The sequence below is a fragment of the Malaclemys terrapin genome, chromosome 4 (genome assembly GCF_027887155.1).
Source record: "Malaclemys terrapin pileata isolate rMalTer1 chromosome 4, rMalTer1.hap1, whole genome shotgun sequence".
Taxonomy (NCBI): Eukaryota; Metazoa; Chordata; order Testudines; family Emydidae; genus Malaclemys; species Malaclemys terrapin.
In genome coordinates, this window is record NC_071508.1 from 37,967,856 (window position 1) to 37,983,913 (window position 16,058).

The 16,058-nt window shown below is 50.4% G+C and overlaps 1 protein-coding gene across 1 annotated transcript in view; it reads left to right on the forward strand.

The window, feature by feature from the left end:
• LOC128835480 (SITS-binding protein-like) overlaps nucleotides 1-16,058 on the forward strand; it is a 70,895-nt gene that overhangs the window by 41,681 nt on the left and 13,156 nt on the right. The window contains exons 8-9 of the mRNA XM_054024988.1: nucleotides 5,175-5,296; nucleotides 7,101-7,280. Coding sequence (XP_053880963.1) covers nucleotides 5,175-5,296; nucleotides 7,101-7,280 — 302 coding nt within the window. The remainder of the gene's footprint in view (nucleotides 1-5,174; nucleotides 5,297-7,100; nucleotides 7,281-16,058) is intronic.

The window sequence follows — 16,058 nt, forward strand, 5'->3', positions numbered from 1 at the left end:
GAGGATCTGGCCCAGTGTCTCTGAAGCAGAGCTTACTTTGAAAAGGAAAAAGTGCCGGGGCTCAAGCATAACAAAATGGCATCCACCATACATGCAAGGTCTTGCTGCATGAAGGATGGCATTTTGTAGAACAAAATGGTGTCGTCCGCACAGTGTGACCTCGTACTCACCGTATATACGAGGTCATGACTTGCATGCAGGTGTAGAATTGCATGCCTTATTAAATGCCACTAACAGAAAGGGCCACAAGTAGTCCTCATTCTTTTTGCTGACACAGACTAACATGGCTACCACTCTGAAAACTGACGGAAGAGGCACTAGGGCTCTGCCCTGGCATGAAAAGAGGTGCCAGGGCTAAGCCCCAGTACAAATTACTCTGCTCCTATGCCCGTCTCCAGTAATAACTTGGGCTGGATTCAAACTGGCAACTTAGACGTTAAAATCTTCCTATCCCAGAGCCATCTATTTCCCCAGTTTATGACTTTTGAAATCTCATTACACCCATATTCCATATTACTCACTCTGGGTAAAATTCATCCTCAAGGCAGAGGATCAGCACAAGGTCTGTATATCATTTAAATCCCATTTAAAACTACAGCATAGACCCTTACTAAAGGATGAATTTCATCTCCTGAGAACATTGGAAAATGGAATATATTGCATGTCCAAATGCCTTCTGGCTTTCTGCTGATATTCATCTCTCCATAATGCCTTTCTCAGTGGTGATTACCAAGATTCTGGCAAAACAAAACAAAGTTTCCTTGTTTTATAATAATCGCTTTCCTACTCCTGCCTGATTCATTCAGTTACTCCTCAATCTAGGGTCTTGTGATGTCAAAATGACTTTCACAGTCGTGTATTGTAATGTCATAGTCACTGGATTGTGATTGAATGAATCTGAGAGAACGAGGAGGCTGATTAGAAAGGAAATAGCTTCTGTTTACATAAGTATACTGGTAACCAGCAGAAAATAGTTACAGAAAAGGACAGTTTTCACTGGGATTTTATAAAATTGTATACATTTAGCTTGCTGGAGTGGTGTGCTGTAGCTGCATTTCTCTTTGACAAGACTTACAGAAACCTGGTATTGCTGTTAAAACATTCAAATCTGAAAAGAAAGAAGGCGAGAGAGAAAGTTAAAGATTTTCCTTCTTTTAGCAGGTGATTTATCTAGAACATTGGTCTGTAATTTAACTGCTATAGCCTGTGCACTGTGATGCTCCAGCTGGAGTTACCACTGCATCACTTAATTAATTTTAATCCTCCATAACATGGACTGAACTAAATTATATTATATTTTATTTATTTATATATATTTTATTTCAGCAGTCAGATGGCCAGTAACATTAACCTTTTCTTCCTTACCTGCACTCTCTGTCTGTCCCATTCAGTCAGAACCAATAGATCAGTTCATAGACCAACCAATTGTTCTCATTTTGAAACTCTCTGGAAAACTTTTGTCTCCATTTAACCACCTGTGGTGGAACATGTGGGGTTAGATCAATAGCTGGTGGTAAGTCAGCATTGCTGCATTGACTTCAACAAAGCTATGTCAATTTACATCAGCTGAGGATCTGGTCTGTGGTGTCCTGAACCATGCTTGCTTCTATAGCTGTTATGACCTTCTTCTTCTTAAATACTATACAGTGGAAAATCCTTAAAGACTAACATATTTTCAGACACATTACCCTTACAAGTAGAGAAGCCTGGAAAACCAGGATTTTTCTTACAACATTTTTTGCAGGAAAAAAAAGTCCCCTTTAGAAATGTTCCCAATGGGAAACTCCAAAAATATGTGAGAGTGGGGTGTTTTTGTTTTTCACTTTCCCACACTTTCTTACTGTTTCTCAACTTTTTCCAATGAGGGGGAAACACTTTTTTTCTTGTTTAAAACAATATTTTCATTTTTAAGTGTTAACACTTCAACACACTATTAGTTTTCGAACTGACAAAAGTCAGAAAACTATCAGAAAGTGGGAGGGAAAAGTAGGTTCGCCTCAGCCCCACGCTGCCTGCCCTGGGCGGGGAGAGGCAGAGCCCAGTTCCGAGTGGGGCAGCGGATACTGCCCCGCCAGGGGACCCCCGCAGCTTGGGCACTTGGGGGTCAGTGTCTGTCCTCTCGGCTCTGCCTGCATGGGGCTGGGGAAGCAGCTGTCAGCGCCTGCCCCTCTCAGCCCTTGCACCCCCCATCCCGCTCGCAGCCCGTCCATTTGTACCTCCCCCCATCGTTCCTTCACCGTACCCCTTCCCCTTGTACTCTCCCTTCAACCCGCATCTCTCCCCTTGTACCCTCGCCCTTCCCCTGCACCTCTTCTCCAGCAACCCTCCTGATACCTTCTCTCCTCCTTCACCCTCATCCGCGAGTACATCACACCCCGCTTCTCTGCCAGTGTAGAGCCCCCAAGCACTCCCACACCTGCTCCTGTGCCTGAACCCTCTTTACTAGAGACCCACCCCTTTCCGGGTACAAGGTTTGAGGGTTAGTCCCTATGCCTTCCATGTGCATTTGGAGCACTAAAGATGGGGTTGCGGGGGACGGGGGGGTGAGATTTATACTCCAGTGAAATAAAAATAGGAGAAATGGTTTGATCCCCACTGCAAGTGTAAACGGGGATTGCTGTGGTGAATGAGGAGGTCACGTTTGGGGTGGGGGGAGCCCAGGGCTGGGGCAGCAGGGAGTACGGTTGGGGGGGGAGAGAGAGCCCGGGGCTGGGGCGGCAGGGTATGGGGGAGGGAACTGCGGGGGGGGGGGAGCCCAGGGCTGGGGGCGGGGGGCAGCCAAAATTTTTTTTGCTTGGGGTGGCAAAAAGCCTAGAGCCAGCCCTGGTTATAGCTGCTTCTTTCTTCCGTATCTTGTTCCTCTTTGCTGTCTAAACTTACGGATAGGCCTGTCCCATTCATCCTCTAGTTTAAAGTTTTTCCCTTGGATTTGTTGAACTTCGGTTGAGCCATACTATTGGTCCTCATTCCGTTCAGATGTCGCCCGACCCGTCGTCTTTCAATATGCTGTATGCGTTCTAGAGATCCCACCTCCAAATAAATAACTTCTTCCCGCCTTCACTAATGTTTCAATCACACATTCAGGGTTGTTTTCTTTCATTGTACCCCTGATCAGCTAGCAACAAACTATAGAAAACTACAGTCAATGGGCTGGACCCTCCCTTTGTTTCGATTGAGTTATGCTCATTTACATCAATTGAGGACATAACTTTACATTTAAAATCTGACATAGGCTGGGATTTTCAAAGGGCGCTAAGGGAGCTAGGCACACAAGTCCCATTGAATTTCCATAGGAGTTGGGTGCTTAACTCACTTAGGCTGCCTGCTACATACTCTTCTCATATGCCTCTTCCTATGTCCATTTCCCCCCCCTTGATTGTGAGTATGCGTTAGGAGCTTCCTATTAGCCTGCTGGTCAGATTAACATGGAAAAAAGGGTGGTATTCTACTTAAGATCCACCCAGGGTTCCAGCTCATTGTATAATCACATGACTTGTTAAAATGGAAGAGTTTTCAAATATTAAAAATCAATACTACGATCTTGCCGCTTATTCAGTTTGAAGTCCTGATTTTCATTCCTGTTGGGTTTTCTAAGTGGGAAATATTAATCCCAGGTTAACAGGAGAAAAAGAACAATCTGGAAAAGTAGAAAACTCAAATACTCTGTAAGCTTCCTGGTGACTGGGAGGCTCAGAGGATTAGAAAGAATATACATGCCATTGCTACCTGTTCTGTTGAGAGAGATGTGGGTCAAGCCTTTGCACCATATTTAAAAGCTATTGCATTTAGTATCTGACATAGGTGAGTTTTAGCCATCTAGGAAGGGGAGGAGCTTGTGGTTAAGGCAGTGGCCTAGGTATCAGAGACTCCTGGTGTGACCTTGAGCAAGTCACTTAATCTTTCTGTGCTTCAATTCCCCATCTGTCAAAAGGCAATAACACATCCTTTATCTATTGAGAATGAATGTTCTCGATGGGGAAACGATCTGACTATGTTTATGTACAGCACCTCGCACAATGGGTCACCATTCTCATTTGAGGACATTGGGTGTTACTGCAATACAAATAACAAAGCATTACATAGTACTTCCTGTAAACAGGTAAGGATTATACTGTGGGGCTGATAGTGAGCAACATTTTTTAAAGAGAGTTAGGAACCTAAATCTCTTTGAAAGTCAATGGGATTTAGGATCCAAAATCACTGAGCTGCTTTTGAACATTTTCCCCACTGTGAAATGCAATCTTTCACCTCTCCATCACTCATTTATTGCTTGCCCTGTTCACTAGTGACAAAGTGTTACAGGTGCCAGCTGTTCTGTGGCCTTTCAATAACGAGTCAGTGATTTCAGCCCTCTTCTCAGCGGGAAAGTGTCCAAAACTGTGGCCCTTGACTCGAATGCTCGTTTGCAGTCTGACAGAGAGGCTAAGAATCAAATAGGCCTGAGGACTGAAGTACCTTCTTACCCCTCCAGAACAGGTTGAAATACATTGCAGGGCTGGGGTGGGAGGGGAAGCTGCTACTGCCTGTACTGTGAATAAACTATGGACTTCTAGGGCTTTCTGTCTGGCACCTTGCAGCAACACAGATTCTGGGGTTAGAGCATCTCATTATAAATGACTGCATATGTAACACCGACAGACCCCAGTCTTTGGCAGGCAGGATCGAACCTGGGATTTCTGGAGCTAAATACATGAGCCTCTACTGCAGTGGTCCCCAACCTTTCAGTGTGGTGGGCGCCAGACGACTAGCCGCCGAGGAGCGTGGCCGCCGGACAAGCAGCCGCCAAAATGCCACCGAGAAGCAGCAACGCCAAGAAGCGTCGCTGCCACCGAGAAGCAGCGTCATCAAGAGGCATCGCCGCCAAAATGCCGCCGAGAAGAAGCTGCTTGTCCGACGGCCGCGCTCCTCGGCGGCGGGGCGCTCCCTTGGCAGTAGGCGGGCACACACAGATGTCCTGGCAGGCACCATGGCGCCCGCGGGCACTGCATTGGGGACCACTGCTCTACTGCGTGAGCTAAAAGCCACACGGCTCTTAGCTAAGGCTGTAGCAGACTCATTAATCTCTAAGTGGTCTCAGTGCCAATAGAGGGGACCGAACACCACACCCAGGAGGTGTGTGGGTTACAAATAAGCTTTTGATTTGCCTTTTCACAAACTGAATATGTCCTGCACAGGAGGGACCCTGGCAAATGAGTTCCTGACAGAGGAAGAGCTGTATATTCGTTGGCTGCAGATTGTGACTTTCCTTCCTGTGATGTCCTTCAGCACTCCGCCATGGGTCTGCTGTGACGACTGGGTACGTACTCTCCACATACTACATCAGCGCATGCTCCCTGACGCACACAGGACAGCTAAACTGCCCTGTAGCATCTTTCATTCAAAGATCACAACAGAGCTTTATAACGCCCCCGTGAAGCCGGTATTACCATCTCCTTTTCACAGGTGAACAAGCTGAGGCACAGAGGTGTTTAAGGCCAAAAGGTTCAGAATTTGGGTCTCTAAAATCTAAACCCATGTGTTCTAAATGACAGAGTTTAAAAAAAATAATAAAAATCATTAATGCAAGCTCCTCCCCGACACAATTTGAAGAACTGATTTTCATTTCTGTTCAGGGTTTCTAAACTGGAAACATTAAGTAATCCCAAAGTAACAGGAACAAATAACAATCTTAAAAAGTCAGGCTCCTAAATCCATAGATTCCTAACAAGTGTGGGTGGATTTTCAATAATGCTGAGCCCCTTCAGCTCCCACTGAAATCAACAAACCTGGGCTTGGTCAGATCAGTGAAGGAAGTGAATTCCAGGACAAGGGTCTGTTGGCTCAAGTGTTTCAGCTGTTCTAGAAAGCCAGGGCACTTCCTGTAATATAGTACCTGTGGCTAAACTTACTCAACAGGGGTGTAAGCTGCTTTCTGCCCCAGGCAGCTGTTGCTTCTGAGAGGTTCTCAAGAGCAATTCAGTATAAGACACATTGCGGTTAACCAGTCTAGAAGTCATAAAGATATGAACAACAAAGCAAGGTCCGTGTTTGAGAGAATGCCTTACCCGAAGGAGATAATGCCTTTTGGGCTACCAGTGCCACCTGAGATTCCAGGAGCAATCGGGCAACCTAAATCACCATCAATTTGTTCACCACTTAGACAAACACTAGAGAATACCCCTGAACAGTAGGAAGCAAACCACACCTACTGGACTCGCAAGGTCCTTTCCCCACTCTACAGGCACTGCTTTCTTGCCTGGGTTAAGTTTAGCCAGATCACTCTCATCCAACCCTCAATAACAACAAAGCAGTGAGAAGTGACACTCCCCGCCATCCAGATCTGATGAAAGTGATACCTAGTGCTATGTACTATCAACATACTGATGGCACCATTGCCCATGAAGTCACGCTATCTCTCCCAGCAGTTCCACATACATAGAAGAAGAGTGGTGGTAGAACAGAACACTACAGAACTGTGCTCCAGACTTTTCTTGAAGCAAATAAGTGCCTGGGAGATAATGCACTTCCAGTGCTCCCCAGTTTAGGAGAGAGATGCATCACCCCTGAAGCGCTGCTGACTTCCCACCAGGATGATTGCACTTCAAGGGAACACTTTTCCGAACATTCAGAAGCAGAAATGGCAGTCAGAGAAACAGGGTGTCCTTCTGTATACACATCTCCCTGTTGCTTCTGAAACAGCAAGTATCTAGAATAGAATCAAGCAGGCTGATCTCAGACATGGAGCTGAGGGAGATTATAGGGGAGGAAATGATTTGTGAAAATTCAGGCTGGGAGAATGAGTGCTTAAATCACATCCTCTACACTAGTAGCAGAAGGGTTAATCATTTATGGGTTAGAAGAGATGAATCCAGAGTGGATATTACCAATATACTAAGCTCCTAGTGGAGTTCATAGCTACAACTATTATCAATCTATCACAGCTGTTTGCACATGATTGTCTGCTGTGTCTATTGATCATTCTGCTAGGATTTACTGTGTCTGCTTTTCTGAGCAAGTACTCTTTTCCTCCAGGAATACATAAGTAGGCTTAAAAGTCTCATTTTTCTGCTCTTATATTGCCATCTATTAAGTGAGAGAACATGCTAAATTCTTCTCCTCAGGTACTGAATCTCACTAGGCAATACATACAGAGGCATCAAGATTTTGTTGTCCCGCTCATTCTAAAATTCAGCAAGGAATGGCTCTCCTGGGGGTATCCCATCTTCCGGCCGCTGTGGTGGCTCAGCCCCAATGACCCAGTCACCTTCACTATAGATGACGAATTCCTCATTGGAGACGAGGTAAGACACAGAGAGATTTGGGTACTAATTACATGCAGCAACGTTTAAGATTATGATTAAGACCAGGTACCCCCTGATGCCCACACTTCACTCCTGACCCATCTTCATTGAATGCTCCAAATTAAATGGCATTCCTGTATTAGAAACATAAAAACTGATCCAAAGCCCAATGAAGTCAATGGAAAGACTCCCATTGACTTTAATGGGCTTTGGATTAGGCCCATAGACATTAAAGAGGGAAAAGACCAATTAAGTAATTAGCACTTATCCAAACCTGTAGGTCAATGGAAGATTTTTCCCTATATTCTCTAGTGCTTTTCTCAGTCTAATTTTAAATGGCTCTAGTGAGTGAGCTTCCAACACATCCCTGGGGAGGCTCTTCCACAGCCTATCGGATTTTACTGCCAGTTGTTTCCCGATAGTCAACCTAATTTTTTTCTTCTGAGTTTCATCCCATTACTCCTAGTTATGGCCCCTTTGCCCACTCTAAACAACACTTTTTCCTCCTTGACATTTATATTGTCCAAATACTTGTACTCATGATCAGATCCCAGATTGTTATCTCTTCGCCAAGCTAAGCATAGTTAGCTTTTAAAATCTTTCCTCATAAGTCAGAGGCTTCAGCCCCTGAGTCATTTTTGTTGCACTTCTCTGAATTCCCTCCAATTGCCCTACCTTTGGAGAGCTTGGCAAAGACTACACAAGAATAATTTTGATTTATGGGATGTTCCCTGAAGTCTCCTCTAACTCCTGCAGCATCAGTATTTCACTTTTGTGTTTACAATGCTTTGGCAAAGTAGCTGCCACTTATTGCGCTGATACAAAAGACAGACATTTCCAACTATATGAAGAGCAATTTATAAACTTAATTCATTTCCTCTGCCCATTCATTTTCCTTAATGACCCCTACCAGTCCAATTGTGGAAAATCATTGGTTTGTTACTGTAGGATCCTCTATACATGTGCACTGGTTTGTTTCTCATAGTGTTGGTTGTGAGCACTAAAAGAGGCTGTTCTGGTTGCTTGTGGGAGCAGGGCTGTGTACTTGCTTATTGCTATAGGCTTTCTCTGGAGCACTGAGCTGTGTGCATCTGGTTTATTATTGTAAGGTTGATCAGGTGTTTATTGACTCTTCTAATTTTGATGAAGAGCTGAGAATTTACAAAAAAACATAGAAACTTGGAAATCAAAATAAATATTAGGTGCAATGTTGGCCACTGGATGATGCCCTGATATCTATGTGTGTTTCTATTACTGAAAAGAGAGCGCACAGGGTTCCAGTTTATAATGCATTTCTTGATTACTCATAGAAGATTCAGTTGTTTGTTTAACCGATTACTTTTTTTCTGCCAATTTTTCTGTTTTATTTCCATGCAAAAGGCAGATGAGAGGCAAAAAGCTGAGAGCCAGGAATTCCTAAAATCTGATCCCAAACCTGTCACTGACTTTCTGTAGTCTTGGGCATGTCACATAACCTTTGTTTCAGTTTCCCAATTTGTAAAGTGGGGTTAATAATAATAACATTCAGACATTTCACTGGCATTAGTTAATGTTTTTGAAAATGAAAAGCACTGAGTCAATTTTCAGCTAATCAAAATGTCGAAAAATTTCAGTTTGGGTTGAATGAAATATTTTGTTGTGACAAAATCAAAACGTTTTTGATTTTTTTAGTAAAAATTAGAGAAAAGTTTGAAGCAAAAATTGTTTAGACATGAAAATATGGAAACATTTTGATTTAAAAAAAAAAATGTTTGCAGCCAAAACAATTCAGGCAAACTGACATGAATTCATGAAACATTGTAGCCAAATATGCATTTTTCACAGGAAAAAAGGCATTAGCTGAAGAATTTTGCCCAACTATGGTCGTGATGTGAAGGAAAACTGAGATTGCCTGGTGTATAAACACAGGCTGAGGTCAGTGCCCTGATGAAGGCACTAAAGCCTGTAGATAAACAGACTGGTGAACATGCGTGAGGCTATTTTTGACCCTCTAGATCAGTGGTTCCCAAACTTGTTCCGTTGCTTGTGCAGGGAAAGCCCCTGGTGGGCCGGGAGGGTTTGTTTACCTGCCACGTCTGCAGGTTCGGCCAATCCAGAAAGGAAGATGGAGATATAGAGAATTCAGGGCCAGCTTTAGGCCGATTCAGCCGATTCGGCTGAATTGGGCCCCGCGCCAAGAGGGCCCCGCGCCGCAGCTCTCCATCCCGCCCCCAGCTCACTTCCCCCTCCTCGCCTCCCCTACTCGCTCCGCCCCCTGCTCCTCCCCCGCCCCTGCTTCCCGCGAATCAGATGTTCGCGGGAAGTCTGAAAAGAAGCAGGGGTGGGCAGGCAGCACTAGATAACCCAGGGTGGTGGGGGGCGCGAGGAGGGCTCCGGGGAGGCACGGCCTAGTCCGGCCCCAGTTCCGGCCAAGTGCGCCGGCCTGCGGTGTGGCTCTGCCCCCTCGGCCTGGCCCCCGCGGTGGCTTCGGGTCCAGCCCCCCGGCCCGACCCGACCCAGCCCCCGCGGCGCGGCTTCAGGTCCGGCCCCCGGCCCGGCCCCCGCGGCGCGGCTTTGGGTCCGGCCCCCGGCCCGACCCGACCCGACCCGGCCCCCACGGCGCGGCTTCGGGTCCAGGTGCCCGGCCCGGCCCCCGCAGCGCAGCTCCGGCCTGGCCCCCGCGGCGCGGCTCGGCTCCGGCCACCAAGGGGCTCTGGGCCGGACCCAAGCCCGGCGAATACGGCTGGAGTGCAGTTCGATTCATGGGGGCGGGGCTTTCAGCAAGCCCCGCCCCCAGGAATCGGGCCCCGCTCTTGCTAAAGCCAGCCCTGAGAGAATGTACATCCATATACTCACACCATCCCTTGCAGAACAACCTGAAATGTCAACCATTATCTTCCTCACCACCATCACCTTCCTCATCCTCACCAGTGGCCATCATCCTGGCACCTCGCAAGGGCTACTTCTCTCTCTCCCTCTGCACACAGGCTGGGGTACGACCTTTATAATATCATAGAATATCAGGGTTAGAAGGGACCCCAGGAGGTCATCTAGTCCAACCCCCTGCTCAAAGCAGGATCAATCCCCAAATGGTCCCCTCAAGGATTGAACTCACAACCCTGGGTTTAGCAGGCTAATGCCCAAACCACTGAGCTATCCCTCCCCCCAAATATACTGTGCTGACACCACTATGCCTAATGCATATTCAGTAGGGGTTTCTCCCCTCTTCCTTATTTGTATTTCTTTGCCCTACTAATGTTGGGGTGCCCTTCTCCTATAGGTTAGTATATTAATGATCTCAAATTATTATCATATATGTCAGTTCATTGCCATGATGGCCCTCTTGTGGTCAGACATCTGCAGATGTTCCTATCCTAAAATATCAAAAGCTGGTGTCAGCAGGGCCGGCTCTAGTGTTTTGCCGCCCCAAGCAGGAAAAAAAAGAAAAAAAAAAAAGCCGCGATCGGCAGCAGCTCTACCGCCGCTTCATTCTACAGCGGCAATTCGGTGGCAGGTCCTTTGCTCCAAGAGGGAGTGCCGTCCCCGTCCCCGAATGGTCGGACGTGCCGCCCCCCCCATTCATTGGCCGCCCCAGGCACCTGCTTGCTAGGCTGGTGCCTGGAGCCGGCCCTGGGTGTTAGCTCATCTTCCTGTGGTTGCCGGTGTCAATATATACAAACTTCCCCCTTAAGCACTCTATTCCCAGTTCCCCAAAACTTAGGAGTGACCATTGGGCCATTTATCTATGACAAAATTCATAGGCCTCAAGCCTAGGGTTACCATTCGTCCGGATTCTCCCAGACATGTTCGGCTTTTCTGAGTTAAAAATAGCGTCCGGGGGGAATTTGTAAATGTCCGGATTTCCCCCCCATGCAGAGCGTGCGCGGCTGACAGGGCAGCCGGCTGGATCATGCCACTCGCAGGGGGCTCCGGCAGCCAGAGCCCCTCCTCCACTTCCCCCTCCTCTCCCCTGCTGCTTGAGATCACTCCCCCCATTTCCCTCCCCCTCTCCCTCCCTGCATTCACTGATCGCCAGACGTTCGCAACGGGTCTCCGGCAGTCTGGAGCTCCTCCCCCTCCTCCCTCCCCTGCTGCCCAGCGCGCCGCTCTGCGGGGGCGGGGACCGGTCTGTGTGCTCCGCTGGGGAGCGCGACAGCGTGTCGGGCTCCGTGTGGAGCTTGACACGCTGTTCTGAGCGGCACAGTAAGGGGGTCAGAGGGTCGGAGAAGGGGCAGGGGGGTTCTGGAGGGAGCAGTCAAGAGACAGGGAGCAGGCGGAGGGTTGGATGAGTCAGGAATTCTGGGGGGGGCTGTCTGGGGTGGGGGTGTGGATAAGGTTTTGGGCAGTCAGGGTACAGATGGGGGTAGGGTCTCAGGAGGGGGCAGTTGGGGGAGGTTTCAGGAGGGGGCAGTCAGGGGACAAGGAGCGGGGGGGGTTGGGAGTTCTTGGGGGTGCTGTCAGGGGGCAGGAGTGGGGAGAGGGATCGGAGCAGGCAGGGGACATGGAGCAGAGAGATTTAGATGGGTCGGGAGTTTGAGGGGGGCTGTCAGGTGGTGGGAAGTGGTTGGATGGGGCATGGGAGTCCCGGGGGTCTGTCTGGGGGTGGGGGTGTGGATAAGGGTTGGGGCAGTCAGGGGACAGGTAGGGGGTAGGGTCCTAGGGGGCCAGTTAGGATGGGGGGAGGGTCTCAGGAGGGGGCAATCAGGGGACAAGGAGCAGGGAGGCTTAGGTAGGGGATGGAGTCCTGGGGGGCAGTTAGGGGCAGGGGTCCCAGGAGGGGACAGTCCGGGGACAAGGAGCGGGGGGAGGGTTGGGAGTTCTGAGGGGGGCGGGAAGTGGGAGGTAGTGGAAGGGGCAGGGGCGGGGCTAGGGCAGGATGGGGGTGGGGCTAGGGCAGGGCTCCTCCCGTCCTCTTTTTTGATTGTTGAAATATGGTAACCCTACTCAAGCCTTATGCTAACTGCTGGAGTCAGTGTCTCACAGGATACAGGCCTGTAGGTTCCTTGCATTACTGCTAAATCTGAGACACCTTAAAGTGGCCCAAGGCTCAGAAAGTGTTGGGCATCCACCCAGAGATGAATTAAGGCAATTTGGGGCTCTAGGCACACCAGGACATGCAACCCATTGTGCCCCTGCCCCTTAGGGTTGCCAACTTTTTACTCACACTAAACCGAACACCTTTGCCCCGCCCCACCCTTCTTCAGAAGCCATGCCCTGCCCTTTTTCTGAGGCCCTGCCCCCACTCACTCCATCCCCCCCGCCATCACTCGCTCTCTCCACCCTCACTCACTCGTTCATTTTCACCGGGCTGGCTCAGGGAGTTGGGATGCGGGAGGAGGGGAGGGCTCTGTCTGGGGGTGCAGGCTCTGGGCTGGGGGTGCAGGTTCCAGGGTGGGGCCAGAAATGAGAGATTCAGGATGCGGGGGGGGGTGAGGGTGCTGGCTCTGATGTGGGGCTGGGGATGAGGGTTTTGGGGTGCAGGAGGGTGCTCTGAGCTGGGACCAAGGGGTTCGGAGTGCGGGAGGGGACTCTGGGCTGGGGCAAGGGGTTGGGGTGTGGGGTGTTGTGAGGGCTCTGGATTGGGGGTGCAGGCTCTGGGGTGGGATTTGGGATGAGGGGTTTGGGTTGAAGGAGGGTGCTCTGGACTGGGACTGAGGGGTTCGGAGGGTGGGAGGCGAATCAGAGCTGGGTTGAGGCGCGGGGAGTGAGGGCTCCTGGGTGGGGAACCTTTTTTCTGTCACGGGCCATTGACCCACAGAAAAAAATCAATCATGGGCCACTCAGTCACCCACGGGGCCAGAACAGGGCGCTGAGACTCAGGGCTTCCCCCCATAGCGAGACGAGCCGGCACAGCAGCTCCAGACCCATGGGAGGGGGGGAAGACTCAGGACTTCCCCCCGCAATGGGGCAAGCCAGCGCTCGCAGCGCCTGCCCCGTGTTGGGGTGCCACAGGCCAGATTAAATTAACCATGGGGCCGGATCCGGGCCGCAGGCCCTAGGTTCCCCACCCCTGCTACGCGTAGGAGCCGGAGTGGGGAACATGCTGTGTTTGCCTAGAGCCACGCGGAGTGCAGCACCGCCAACCAGAGAGTCAATGGCCCGGTCGGCAGAGCTGAGTGGTGCCCCCAGGATCCCTTTTCAATCGGTGTTCCGGTCCAAAACCAGACACCTGGTCACCCTACAGCCCCTGCACCATAGTGGAGGCTGGTGGCAGGGATCCCTCCCATCCCAGAGAGTTAGTGCAGCAGAATGGGACCCCCATCCCCCCTCCCAAGCAGCAGCAGGGATTACTTCTTCCCTCTGAAGTGGCAGCAAGGTGCCCCTCAGCACTTAACCTAGCAGTTGAAGTGTATCTGCTTGGGTGGGTGGGCCAGGCCTACTACACTTTTCTCCTGCCACCTCACACAAACAGAGTCTTCTGCTGGGGTGGTGTTGGCAGGGACCATCAGGACACTGGACCTCAGAGTTCACACCCCTTTGAGATACATAGGGCAGTTCACATCTCTGAGTCATTATTTCAGGCTCTCAGCAGACTCGGGTAGACATCACTAGGGCCAATTTTCAAGGTTTTTGTTACAACCATAAGGGCTAGAGATTTTTTTTTTTTTAATAAAAGTTTAGAATCTGAAATCACATGACTCCAGGAGCTGGGACCCTATGTGTGGCCCTATCGTGCCTATGCCTTAATCCAGCCCTATGTTTGCCCTCTGAAAATCACATCCTTTCAAGAGGTCTCAAACTGAGCACCCAAATATCACTAGTCTCTTTTAAAAATCTTGGCATCAGATACTAGCATTTGGACCTGCAGTTAACTGTAAGCACAAGTAATTTGGGTTAGATAAGTGTGTTTGCCAAAATTGAGACTATTTTTAAAATCAGGCTCTGTGTGCGCACACACACGTGCACATGGGTCATGTTCAAGTGATGATACAGGATAATGTATGTCTGAGATGAGCAATTTTAGCATGTGTGATGGAGCAAACTCTTTAAGTATAGCAAGTACATTTCTGTGTCTTTTGATAGGCTTGTGGCAAGCATTCTTTATCCCTCTTCTCCTGCACTCGCACAGCTGCACCTTGGGATAGCTCTCATTTTGCCTATCCCTAATGTAGCCCCTACGTGGTTTTCTGCTTCTGATTTACTGCTCAGTACCATGAGATATTTCCTATACCATTTGCTTTGTCTGCTCTCCAAAGCCAGCAGTCCCAATATTTTCAGTCTGTCCTCATATGGAGAGCTCTCCATTCATCTAACCATTTTCATTGCCTTGTCCTTTTCATCCTTTGGAAATATCATCCAAGCAATACTGCCAAAGTCATTGTGACCGTGAACCAGTCACAGGTTGCTGCACAAGTAGAACTGCCTCAAAGCTGATTTTTCCTTAATCTCCACTCCATTTTGGGGAGATTTCTCTATCTTTGGCAGAGCAGGACAAACAGCAAGTTGCTCAGCATGGCCACATTCCATCTTTTAGCTTTATTTTTTCTACTTATGACACAAAGAATCAACCCTGCAGCTGCAATCTTTGCCCCATGCATATATTCCTGTTCCCTCCCAGTTTACCACTGGCTGTGAGGCGCGAGAGTTTGCCTCCTTGGCAGAGTCGGACACAAACCATAATGTCAGATTTGTATGTGCGTCAGAGTTTTCAGCTCAAGTTTTTCCTCTATAATGGGCCAAAAATGAACACTGAATCCAATTCCCTTTGACGTCGGAGCTGGATTTTGAATCTACACCAGGGCCGGCTCCAGGCACCAGCCCACCAAGCTTGTGCTTGGGACGGCACCTGGAGGGGGGCGGCGCGGCGCGGCGCTCCGACTCCGGCCGCCGGGGAGAGCAGAGCTGCAGCAGGCTCGCCGCCCTCCCCCCAGCACTCTGGCCGTTGGGGAGAGCGGAGCCCCGGCAGGGCTCGCCGCCCTCCCCTCGGCGCTCTGGCCGCCGGGGAGCGCGGAGCCCCGGCCGGCTCGCCGCCGGGGAGAGTGGAGCCGCAGCGGGCTCGCCGCCCTCCCCCCGGCACTCTGGCCACTGGGGAGAGCGGAGCCCCGGCAGGGCTCGCCGCCCTCCCGCCGGCGCTCCGGCCGTGGGGAGCGCGGAGCCCCGGCAGGGCTCACCACCGGGGAGCGCGGAGCCCCGGCCGGCTCGCCGCCGGGGAGAGCAGAGCTGCAGCAGGCTCGCCGCCGGGGAGAGCAGAGCCGCGGCGAGCTCGCCGCTCTTCCCCCGGCACTCTGGCTGCCGGGGAGAGCGGAGCCCCGGCAGGGCTCGCCGCCCTCCCCCCGGCACTCTGGCCGCTGGGGAGAGCAGAGCCCCGGCCGGGCTCTCCACCCTCCTCCCGGGGCTCCGGCCGCCAGCAGAGCCGCAGCGGGCTCGCCGCCCTCCCTCCGGTGCTCTGGCCGGTCGGGGGGAGCGGGCCCGAGGCTGGGCTCGGCGCCCTCCCCTGCCGCACTGGGGGTGGGAGGGGGACGGCCGGAGGCTTTTTTGCCTGGGGCGGCAAAAAAGCCAGAGCCGGCCCTGATCTACACTAGATCATTTGAGGAAGAATGATCTTGTGGTTAAGCTTCTGCCCCAGTATTCAGGAGACCGGTTCAGTTCCTAGCTCTGCAACATAGTTCTTGTGTGGCCTTGGGCAAGTCCCCATGTCTTTTTCCGTGCCTCTATAGGTAAAATGACGATGGTTCCTTTTCCCCAACTTTTTCTGCCTTATCTATTTGTTTAGGCCTTCCTAGCCTGTCCCTATCCTACCTATCATTTCCCATTCAGTATTAAGACATAGACTCCTGCCTCCAATTGGCCCCATTGCCC